General features: G+C 38.1%; 1 protein-coding gene across 1 annotated transcript; it reads right to left on the reverse strand.

Annotated features, from left to right (window-relative positions):
• Window positions 1-1,179: 1,179 nt before the first annotated feature.
• On the reverse strand, window positions 1,180-3,923 carry LOC111194500 (uncharacterized membrane protein C3orf80 homolog). The gene has a single exon (XM_049479024.1). The coding sequence runs from the start codon at window positions 3,522-3,524 to the stop codon at window positions 2,925-2,927; it is 600 nt and encodes a 199-aa protein (XP_049334981.1). The 5' UTR covers window positions 3,525-3,923; the 3' UTR covers window positions 1,180-2,924.
• Between the last annotated feature and the right edge of the window lie 8,992 nt (window positions 3,924-12,915).

Below are 12,915 nucleotides of genomic sequence, written 5' to 3' on the forward strand. Positions count from 1 at the left end.
CATCTTGGGACTGAAGACTCTCTGTTCCTACCAGGTAAATTGATAGTTGATTTAAGATGCATTTGGGGAAAGTGGGCCTGAGTATGTTTAGGGGAGGTGTAAACATAAATTATAAGTTTGTGATGAGATGAGATTGTGGAATACAGGACATAGTGTAAGATACAGATCGGATGTGGCTATCATGATGGTTTACATTCAAAAATGTAAGTGAGCTGTATCTGTGTGTAATGTGAACAAATCTGTCCCTAAAACATCTCACTTGCGCACATTGATATTATATTATATATGATGAGATTGTGTATAAACATCTTATTTGAGAGACGACTCTTAGCTTTATAAAAGGGAAATGGATGCAAAAATAGCAGAGCTTTCAAAACTCAAATAATACAAAGAAGACAAGTTCATAGTTATAATGTTTTTTTAAGAGTTCAGAAATTAATATTTGGTGAAATAACCCTGTTTTTTAATCTGGCATGTTCTTCTCCATCAGTCTTACACACTGCTTTTGAATAACTTTAAGCCACTACTGGTGCAAAAATTCAAGCATTCCAGAGGTTTTCTATTTGGTAAAATAAAAAAAAATCATTTTTATCTTGTCTCCTATTTTTTCCAATAAGCTGTATATGTTTACACATTATACAAAAATACATTCGAATGCCCTGGCTTCTACAATCAGAACAATGGACAATAATAAGAGCTTACTGTCCTTTGGTTTATACTGCATGTTTCCCCCTGATTATATTATAGACCTCTGGTAACCTCGAACAAACCGCAATAAGTAATGCTTTCTTGTTCTGCCTCTTCTCACCAGATGCACCAAAATACCTGGAGTCCATTCATGTGTATTAATTTGTGCATGCCTTGCACATCCACCTTCATTGAACAAAAGTGTTTTGATTCCAGTGATTTTATTATCTGCTTCAATGAGCTGATAGGATGCATAGAAAAAGAAGATTTTTGCACAGTGATACAAAAGTTTAGCACATAATGCTATTTGCATACTGTTATCTCACCTAAACTAAACCCACTGCAACCTGTTGTCTTTGCAAAATAAAGCTGTGTTCACAGTCAAAGTGCTGTAAATTTTACATTCTTTTCTGTTTTCAAAAACATAGAAAGCTGAACACAAAATGAAAATCATTCAGGATATAAAATGTAAACATGTAAATGAACAGTATTTCAACAAGGGTCATGTATATTATGTCATGCCTGGGAGATTGTTACTGTTATAAATATTATATCATGTTCATGTAGAAAATAAAACCTACTAAAAACATAATTTTAGCTTGTTGACACACAATGCTGCTGCTGGACTTTTCAATGAATTTTACAGATCTTAAAGAAAGATTGTAAATTACATCACTGCTAATTTTCACTGCAAATGCATTTGCAGTATGTAAACTCTTTTCTTTTGATAGTTTTAGTGCTTGATGTTTTTTCTCTTTTTTAACAGTTAAAATACACACCTTTAAACTACAAAATAAAATTCAGTAAAAATGTAAAGTTCACATTTTTGTTGGTAACAGTCATACATTCCAATACTTTGAGGATGCAAATATCTGTAAATGTTATGATTTCCATTGCAAGTGAATTTGTACAAGTCCTTTTCCACTTTGTACTGATGACTTTTTCCAAGTTTTTGTTCCAGGACGTTTTACTAAGAGAGAAAATATATATTTTAGCTGTAAAATTAGTAAAAAATAAATGTTACAGTTAAATTGGAAAATTTGACCATTAAGTAAATACATAGCATAAATGTCACTGTTTAAAACAATGCAAATATGAGACCTAGTGGTAAAGTGTTGTTTTTCTTAATCACTTTGTAAGAATGTAAATTATTTTACAGACCAAAGTATTTTATATATTGACCTGTAAAACATGTAAACGTTACTGCTTCAGTAAACACAAATACGAGTTATTTTGTACTGGCAATGGTTTTACTTCGAGCTTTTACCATTTGAATTAATGTAAATATTTTTTTATTGTAACAAGTTTCAGATGTCTTTTAACTTTTAGTGATCTTTTGCCTTGTGTTTAAAAAAATATATAGCCATTTTTAAACAGGGAATTCTTCAGATTGTACACACACATTTGGAAATGGAATGTGTATGATTTATCAGTTTTTTACAGATGACTTTTTAACTTTTATCTTACAGTTATTTTCTATGGGATGTTTTAGTTTTCACAGAAAATAATAAAAACTGTAAAATCTGTAAACTTGGCTGTTTCAATGAACTCAAAAAGGGTGAATTTTGTACTGAAAATAATTCGTTGTCACAATGATGGTAAATATGGTAAATTATCCGTTTGCAAAAGTAACAGTAACAACAACTGTAAATTGGAAAACTTGTTTTAAAGCAGTGATTATTCTGTCAGACAAAAAAGGTGTTAATTTTTACTGGTTTTGCAATTGAACTTATTTATGTCTTTTCAGATGATTCCTTTATTGCAAAGAAGAGTTTACATTTTACAGGCTATTTTTTTTACTTTATATGTTGAAAGAATGCAAATATTTGGAAATGTAGTGTTTCAGTAGTTTTGTACTGGTAGTCTTTTTTAAGTAAGTAAAATATGTAAACTTGTTTCAGTGACTGTTTGAGTGTATTCATAAAATAAATAAATAGATGTCACTCATGTTCAGTGGAGGTTGTTTCTATGTGTAAAGTTTGGTGTTTAAATGTCCTGCTATAGCTCATAAAGCTGCTTTTCACAACATCAGTTCTATACATTTGAAAGTGATTAATAATAAATCAATAATTGGAATTGGCAAACTTTACATTTTAAAAGAAAGGAAATGATTTACTGTAAATGTTCCAGTGTTGAGTTTTTCTCCCAGGCCTTTTTTCCAGTTCTGCTTGTCTGTATATTTGTTAATATATTTAGTATGTTTGTTAGTTGGTGTCCCCCCCTCTCAGCTCTGTCTGTCACACTGAGTTGCGGGACCCCCGGGTTTGTCGCGCGGCTGTCCGTCTGTCCTCCGCGGGCCTCCGCTGCGCTCCCGCCGCCTCCAGCAGGTTATCCTGTGAGCGGCGGCCGCCGAGCCCTTCCTCCTCCTCCTCTTCCTCCTCCGCCTCCTGCACGCTCTCCTCGTACGTGGGCAGGTGCTTCACCTCGTCGTAAGCGGGCAGGCGGGGAGGGGGCGGCGGCGGCAGCGGCGCGGGCCACATGAACTCGGTCCCGGGCTCGAGCGGTGGCGGCGACGATGTCGTCAACAGGGTGTCCCGGGACGCGCGCACCCTCTCGCGCCGCCCGCGCGGCCGCGGACACACCACGCGCTGCACGAAGTAGCCCATGGCGAAGAGCAGCAGCAGGATCAGGACCCCCGACAGCTTCCTCGCGAGCCAGCCGGCGCCGTCCAGGAAGGCGCGCGCCGCCGCCCCGCTGCTCCCGTTGCCGTTGCTGGTGCTGCCGTTGCCGCGCGCGCAGCAGCGCTCGTGCTCGCCGCAGGACACATCGCCGCAGTCGCGCGACGCCTGGCATGCACGCAGCGCGAGCGCCGCCAACAAGGCAAGGCGCGCGCCCATGGCGAACAGCGCGAAGAATGAGCGCGCTCCGGGCTGCAACGAAACTCGTGGAGGCAAAAATGAAAAAAAAAAACACAAAAAAAATAAAAATGCGTCCCGTACCGTTCCCTTTTACCGTCCGGTCATACTGCAGAGTCCGGGTCCGAGCCCGCGCCGAGCGGGGCTCCGCTCACCGTCTGCCTGCGGGGCTGCTCGTGCTGATGCTCTCGTGCTCTGTAGCATCACTGCACGAGACAGGCATGAGGCTGCAAGCAGTCACCGGTTACAGGCGTGCAGCAGTGCGGTGCATGCTCTGCACCCTCTGCCTCTCGCGCGGTCCCGTCCCGTCCCGTGCAGAGCGCGAGGAGGGGCTACGTCAGAGCCACCGTGTTAAAAAAAATAATAATACATGCACCTTCAGACGCACCCCGGAGAACCATGCACGAGCTGCAGCCCAAATAAAGAACATCACTTAATAGAAACAGAAGCTGAACGCTCTCAGTGGAAGAGAGTAATGAGAGAGAGAGAGAGAGAGAGGGAGAAGAGCAAATAAATATCTGATCTCTTCAGATTTCTAATTGTTCAGATTATTCTTTTCTGTTCTATTAAAATTGTATAAGCGTCTTTGAGAATTTTGAAAAGCGCTGTATAAATAAAATTTATTATTATTATTCAAATTTGCATATTTAGATGATTATTATTAAAGCCAATTTGCACCACTTGGGAAAAATGGTCAAACAGCAAGTCATGAATTATGAGATAGTTATTCATGATAATGAGATAAGTCATGCTTATGATAAACTAAATGATAATAGGATAAGTCTTGATTGAGAAGAAATATGGAGGCAAAAATAAGATAAAGACAGAGAAGATTAGGAGATACTAAGTATTGATAATGTAATATTAGGGCAATTATGAGATACTATGTAAAATTATGGGATATTGAGTCATGATTATGAAATATTATGGCAATAATAAAATTCTAAGAGACTATTATGTCATATTATGAGATGGATTATGAGATGCTAGTCCTAATTATGAAATACTAAGACAAGAATGAGACATTAAATCATGAAATCTTAAGGAAACAAAATTGATATATATTAGATAATTGAGACACTAATTTATATTTAGGAAAAATTAAGACGTGACAAGTCCTAATGAAATATTGAGTTATTGTTGACATGCTAAGTCATAAATATTAGATAAGTCATTAGATATGTCAGAAGAGTGTGGTACTAAATTAGATAAAATTGAGATAAAAATGATTAAGATATTAAGCCACAGTGAGAGTCATGCTTATGATATGCTAAGTTCATAAACATGAGATACCAAGGCATTAAGATACTATGTCATGATTAAGATACAAAGAGATGCTTATGAGACCTATTACCTTATAATTCTAACAAAAAATGTGAAATGTGATACATATAACACAGAATCATTTATGTGCCTCATTTGAATTTTTTGAGCTTTAAACTTAGCAGGAAAGGTGTAAGCTTGCAATTAATTTAAGGCACAATAGAAAAAATATTTGAATAATTTGAATAAATTCAACAGTGCAGACAGTGGAAAGAAGAGATGATAAAAAGCTGCTGGTGGTTAGCATTAGCTTTTAGCCTAGCATGGATCTTCTATTGACACTGGCACAGGAAAAGCAAGTGGCCTATAGTTCCAGTAGAAACCTTTATTCCTATCCTATCGAGTCTGGAGGTGATGAGCTGCTCTCCAGTATCAACAACACCATATTCTCCTCAGATCACTGTCACAGTTTATCATTTCAGCAGCTTTGAGAAGGTCTTTCTCTAGTGGGTGTGGTTCATTCAGATTTTAAGGGGGGTTTAAATAGTGAGTCAAGACTGTGACAGTTTTACCTTATTTGAATTGGACAGTTTTCTAGCTCTAATTTTGCTTCTGCTGATTTTTTCTTTGAAGGAGGAAGAACAGTGTTTGAGGTTCACTGTTTATCACTTCCATGAACTGAACTCTCATTATTTAACTATGCCAATGATATGGACAAAAGTATTGGGACAGCCATTCATGCATTGTTACTACTAAAATTAAGGGTCTTAAATAAAAGACTGACCGGATGGTAAATGGACTGAGACCCTGTAGGTCCTACTGCATGTGTGTGTTAGGCTAGGCCGCCTCCTCGCTGACTTTTCCTCTCGTTTCTGTTCAAAGAGCTGCAGTCGATACTCCCTTCTCATAAACAGAGCTGATGCACGAGTCGGCAAACTCGATTATAAGAGCATTATGCTGTAAAATACACTGGAACCAAATCAAAGCAGCCCGCCTAATTTACGGCAGATCAGATTTCTCGCCGGCAGTCTTTCCCAATTACCGCAATGTGATACATGCAGCTTCCTCACATATCATAAAACAAATACGGATTTGATTACCGTGCGCGCTTGATGATTTAAATGTTAATACTACAAAAAATAATAAATTTTCCTGTACAGATGCACACTCACATTTTTATCAGGCAGATACAAAGGATTTCACAATAACGAAAAGGCAGGCCTAACTATAATCCCTCCAGCTCACCCCAAATGCACACACTCCACAAACTCCTCCAATCAATCTTTCTCTCTCTGGTGGCCGATTGTAATTCGAACCCTAATTGAAGAGTCTTCTCCATTTGTTCCCTTCTTTTACTGGAAAGAAGAAATGATTGCTCTCAGACCTAATGGTAAAAACCACAAGTGATGCTGGTGGGTTGTTTTGGAACCGAATGCTCAGGGAAATGTGTTCACAGGCCACTTAAAGACAAATAAGTGGTAGATGTTTGCTTTCAGCATCACATTTAGAAAAAGATTCACCCCTGAGACGATATTCATCTGTGCAGGTAAAGGTGCAGGTGTGATATCAACAGGTGAGAGTTCAAGAACTGGAAATAAAACTCCCCATCCCATGTTGGTGGGATGCAGCGGTATAGAAATTCTAAATGTGAATTTATGTAAGTAATTTGAATCACTGATTAATCTTAATCTTTTTTTTAAGTGTTTGCAATAAATGTTATAACTTTTACAATCAGGTTACCTGTTTTTATATAACTGAATAAAGTCTTTTGAAAACTGAATCAAATGCTGAACAAGTGATTTTAAATGTTTGAGGTGTGATTCAGATGTTTTAAAAAAGACAATGATTTTCAGTGATTCAAATGTGTGATAAATGAGGTAATACCTAGCATTCACAGCTCTGATATCCTGGATGTGTGATTGACACTAATAGCCTGTTTATGTCTTTCATTCAAGTCTACATAGTATATAAATAGAATTTAACATGTCTTAATGTGTAATTATTTTGACTCATTAATCAATTGACCATTTAGCCACAACACTCTGCCAAACTTCTTTTTTTTAACAGATGTTAATGATTGTTAGATGCATTAGTGATTTTTAGATATACATAATTCGCCTACTTGTGCACAATCTGCATAATCTGGGTTCACAGTTAAACATAATTTATCACAAATAAAATCCCACTGTGATGATCATACATTGATTTTTTAAGTTATATTTAAATATCCATTAAAAAAGCTTCAGTGTTAAAAAGGAAACATGCGAAATACACTTAAATCACATAAAAATGTCGTTTTGATTTTTTTGTATCGACTGACAGCTTAATCTTAATAAAAATCTTCATGATTCAAAAAGCTAAATAAAAAAGTAAAAAGTTAATATATATCCTAAAATAGAAATAAATAAAACTTCTATAATAAAGGTATGCCACATAATTAACACTATATTCTCTCTCTCTCTCTCTCTCTCTCTGTTTTTTTTCTTTGTGTCTGTCTGCAGTTATGTGCTCACACTCTTCTCTTTTTTTTCTCAGGAGTCCCACTCCTCTCCACCCTGAAGGTAAATCTACTGTCTAGGCCGGTTGTTACAATTGTTTCTGATCCTGGTTCTGAGATACAGCTGTCCTGCTTGTTTTAGTGTTTTCTTGTTGTAGTAGAACTAATTGTGACTAAAACGAAATGGCTAAAAAACTAAAAAATTAAAGTGACTAAATGTATGTCTGGCATATTCTATACGTTTTGGAAAGTAAAATTAAGTATTTTGTTTCAGTATAAAAGTGATCAAATTCTCTATGTGAACTCCCTTAATTTGGACTCAATTGGGATGGCCCTCTGCTGTCTCACAATCCACAACCCATTCTCAAGTGGGTATTCTATAAGATCTCTGGCTGTAGCACACTCTGTTGCTCTGTTTTAAATAATAAGAAAAGCTGCCCTCTCCGACAGGATTCCTAGGCAGGAAGGCATTGTTATATCTGAATCAAAGTTTAGTAAGCGAACCTTCTGTTTTATCAGTCCCGATTGGATAAAATACTAATAGCTAATGATAATGCTGCTAAAGACCCATCTCTCACAGTGTGCTGGTAGTACCATGGCAATGTCATGTATTTTTTGTTTTTAAATTGCTGTAGTTTTGCTTTGTGATCCCAGACACTGGTAAAAGAAGACTAGCTGTAATACTTGTCTGTGTGTAATCTCTTTGATTTTCTTCAATGTTTTTTTTTTTTTTTTTTTTTTTTTAATAAATTTAATAAATTTATTCTTTAATAAATTTTGACCCACCTTTCTCTTCTAAGTCTCTTTTACTTTCCCTAGAATGCCCACCAGCTCTAGACGAATCTTTCACATTAATCCAATTAATTCATAAACTGCTCTGAATCACAGTCATTGGTTATTGGTCATTTTATTTTTTATTACTATTTGTTAAATGCTCTGTCAATATTCTCAGTATCTGAGTGGAGTATTTGATACCTGCTACTGCAAGTACCATAGCTTATTTCCTTGCTTGACCTGAACCTCTTGTTAATGGATAGATTGTGAAGTAATTTATGTATAATGCAATTTCCTGTGAGGCTTACTCCTTACGCTTAGCCCCTTATTCATACATCTCTGGTGATGCCCCTGTTTTAATACAACCAAATTCCAAAAAACGTCTTAGATAGAAAAGCTAATGATTTACATGAGTTCATGCTTTCCATGAATTTTGAGCGTCTAATGGTATGTTCTATTGTGAGTAAAATATAATCTTGGATTTCAATTTTGCATTTTTGCATTTGTGCGTTTATCACACTCCACTGTTTTTTGGTATTGGGAATGTGCAAAATGTGGGAATGTGATCGTAGAAGCATTACACATTAAAGCTGAAAGTACATTGTCAAAATTCCAGCAGATTCTCATCATAGGCTACTGATGCAGGTTGCTGTTGTGATCTGACTTGTGTGTACTGTTGTATTGATTTACACTAGTCGTTATGACCATTTTCACCAGAATTACTCTCAGGGAAGCCTTGATTCATCAAGACACCCACAGAAACGTTCTCTGGAACATTTGTGGTTTATCAGGATGCTCAGAGTGCACAATAAAACAAAGCAACAAACCACACCAGCCCATACATTACAGCAACTTTACCACAGGTAATGGAGGCTGTACTGGAAAATCACTGTAAATTACAGCTCAGAAAGCCTTGCTTTAATGATTGCCGTAACATTCAATATGATCCAATGTTCCTGCATTCAATACATTATATTTGTTCACAGCTCAGAAGCAGAATACAAAAACAGTTATATGCAGTGACATGCCAAATGTCTTGAGACTAGAGTGTCCCATTACTTGCCATGTCTCCTGGAAGAAAGCTAAAGTTGAATGCACTGACCTATCAGTGGGATATGTATTTGGGGTCTTCTGCATTAAATGTGGATGTCATCTGTTTGGACTACCCTCTGTCTACTGAGTTTAAAAGGGTTATATCATTGGAATGAGAAAGCAGGATGATAGTTTCCACAAATTGTCACCTAGACCATCCATAAGCCATCCAATATCCTTTTTGTTTGCAGTGGTATCTTGAAGAAACCAAGGCGGCTAAGGAATGGATCCAACAATGGTCTCATGGTGGGCTCTTCAATCCTGCCTTTGCTATTTATTGACCCACTGCCCCAGCTGCTGGTGTGATGATCTGGGGAGCCATCACATCCCATCAACCATCAACCCCAGAGATACAGGGGAGATGAACAGCTCAGTGATATGTGCAGGATTTCCTGTGGTCACATCTGTTTCTTTTTAACAGGCATTTTTAACAGGATAATGCTTGCCCACACACTGCAAGGGTTTCCCAGAAAAGACTCTCAAAAAATAAAATATTGTATTATATGCTTGGCTTTAAAGGGTTAAGTGAAAACAGCAGGCCTGTTCGTGTGGGTGTAAAACTCCCTTCACACAAAGCCCATCCGTTCACAGTCTAATAAAACACAGGACCTGCATCGTCTAATAACCGAGCTGGAGTAAGTGATGGGAATTTTGGGAAAAAAAACAAATCACCACAACTATTTCACACCCACGGACTTCCTCCCCTCAGATGAGCCGGAGCGGCCTCTGCGTGTCAGCTCTGAGATATATGAGACCTGGCAGGGTGATTAGACAGTGACTGGCCGTCTTTAGAATAGAAAAAGTGAAAATCTCCCTCCTCTGGCCAGAGAACACCATGTTCATATTTAGGCCGGGAGGAGGAGATTGGAGCATTTGTGCTGTGTAATGTTTTTTTTTTTCATAGGCGGGTTGAATCCTGTAATGTTGCTGTTCAGTTTATTAAGTCAGAGTGCTTCAGTCAGCTGTTTTTTCCTCCATCATCATCTTCTCTCATTCGGGAGCTCTGAGGAGGGCAGTATGTTGAAATGAGAATTGTGGATTTTCGGAGGTTATCCCTGGCATGCCGAGCAGGCGTTTGGCTTTGCCACACTCTGGATGACCTCTTTGGTTTCTTTTAAGTGACTTAGCAGCACCTCTTGGATATGAAACAGCTAGCATGAAAGGAGCTCCAATACATCCAAAGGAAATGTATGGAAACATCAGAAATTTGTAGTCTTTCATGGAAGGTCATATGAAAATACACTATTTTTCCAAATATAGTTTGTGGACACCCCTTCTAATGATTGTATTTAGCTATTTTGAATAGCCTGTGTAGTTCTGGTGGATAAATATTGCGAATAGAACAGGATTCTTGATTCTGGTGCCGATAAACATAACGCTATTGGTACCATGCCTACCAAATATTAAGTATTGAGTTGTGGAAGTGTAATGTCTTGTATGATGGAATACATAGTGTTATGTAGAAATAGAGAGTGCTGTTCTGCAAACTCTACCAGAGTTACATAGTGCAGTTAAGAATGATAAGAGATGCTATTCGCACTATTACATGGTGAATCACCAAGTCATATTTATTATGTCAAGTCTTGTAACTTTACTCTACCTCTTCAACCCACTTTTAGTGCCAGTTCTGTATTTCTTAACTTGTCCAGAAATGCATGTGTGAAGCACGTCCTTTAGTAATGCTGCTTTAAAAAAAATCTAATACTAATATACCAACACTTTTTTCACTTCCTATTTTCACCTGATTTCTCAAATCAAATTGCAATAAAATAGTTAATAAACCTTTACAAACCTCTCACGATACCCTCTCATCACAACGAACCATGGCTAGCCCAGCTAAAATAAACAGTATCGGCCAACTACCATACATTCAGAATAAAGCAAGGCAAATCTGATTACTGGCCAAAGTGCTGCTTTAGAAGTAACCTTAAACCAGCCCAAACAGTATCTTCCTCCTAATGTAAAAAAGCCAGTGGTCAAGGGTCAAAGAAATCTCATATAATTGCATCCAGCGGCTCTTTGTCAGAGCTTCTCTGCCTCTCATGTCGTTAAGGAGGCATCACTGAGGTCACATCCTGCCTTCCGCCCACCCCTAGTTCAGTCTCTTGTGGGAGGCCTTCCATGAATTGTAAATTTCTCTCATCCACGCAGTCGGGCACAGTACAGGGGGATTCCCTGGCCTGAGGGACCAGGCTTTCAGAACAAAGGGGAAAAGTCTTGGAACAGGCGAGGCGTAGGAGGACAGAAGGGGGCCAAGCACCTCCCGGTGTCCAGAGAAGCCCTCCAGAGTTCACGAAGGTCAGGGACACTGTTTCTTTTCGTCTGCCTGGCCGATTGCCTGGTTCACACAGCTGGACATGACTCAGCGCAGGATGGATTGGTCAGCTTTAGGGTTTGTGAAATATGAACGATTTAGATATGGCAGGCAAGAAGACACATTAACACTAAATGGACCAAAGTATTCTGACACTGAGTCCTTCATTGTTTCTTCTGAAATCAGGCGTATTAAATAAATCAAGTGTATTCTGCTTTTGTTGGATGATTATCAGCCCACCTCCTCCTTATCTCCCCTACTTATTCCATCCAACAGTATTGTATGGAGCACCTTTGTTCCACTGCTACACACAGATCAATGCTGGGGGCTTTTATAACCCTCTAGCCCACTCCTGGTATTAGGCATGCATAGTGCCAGTAGATTCATGTTTATATACTCCAGAGAATCATATTCTATTGGCAAGGTCTATTTCAAGGTCCAGGTAATAGTGTATGTATGTGTACTATGTATGTGTGTGTGGATTAAAGAAGATAAATATAATAATTTATTAGAAGGGCATCCATAAACCTAGGACATACAGTTTATTCTGCTATACAGTTACCTGTTTACTAGTAAATCCTAAAATCCTAGGAGAATTATGAATTTAATTATCATAATACAGAAACTATTATACAATTAATTTAGTATCCATTTAAGTTTAGCATTTTCTTGTGGCATCCCACATGGTTTTATTGTAGGGCTTATGCCACTTACATAAATTATCACAGTAATTTGTGAAAATCTGTGAAAATCTAAATCATGACAGTGATCTAAATCGTGAGAGTGAAAATCTAAAGTTTGGGTCGACATACAGTACATGGTTTAAATAGAAAAAAGTTTTTTTCCATTTGTTTGTATATGAATGGGTGTGTCCAGCAGATTTTTTTTCATACTGTAAGAGAAACCAGCAAAAGATACTTGATTTCCATAATTGAATAATCGTGTTTGTACGACGCTAGCTAAGATGTGGGAGAGATAATGTGAGTGTGTCTCTGAGAGCTGATGTCTGTGTGCTGAATATTGATCCTGCTCTGTTGATTGTCCTTGGATCTGGAGCTCTCCCAGAGGGGTTCTCTGCTCTTGGCTCGTGTTAGTGCTGCACTGATATGGGAATTATGTGGGCTGATGCCGCTGTTATGAACATACAGTATCTGCAGATGGTAATAGAAATGTTTTATTGTAGAATTGTGGACTCTACCAGAATCAGATCAACAAAAACAGATTGGTAGGAATGATCCAACATTACTTGGAGTCATGGTGACCCAATGTTAGGTTAATGAGGTCCTGGAACCAGTGTCTCTACCTTTTTTGAACACACATTCTGATGTGGTGTTCCTACAGGACAATGCTTTTCCACATACTGCTACCATCTCCAGAGCTTGCCTTGTAGACACAGATGCAATGCCATGGTCAGCCACATTGCCAGACCTATC

This window comes from Astyanax mexicanus, chromosome 4 (genome assembly GCF_023375975.1).
Source record: "Astyanax mexicanus isolate ESR-SI-001 chromosome 4, AstMex3_surface, whole genome shotgun sequence".
NCBI classification, from domain to species: domain Eukaryota; kingdom Metazoa; phylum Chordata; class Actinopteri; order Characiformes; family Acestrorhamphidae; genus Astyanax; species Astyanax mexicanus.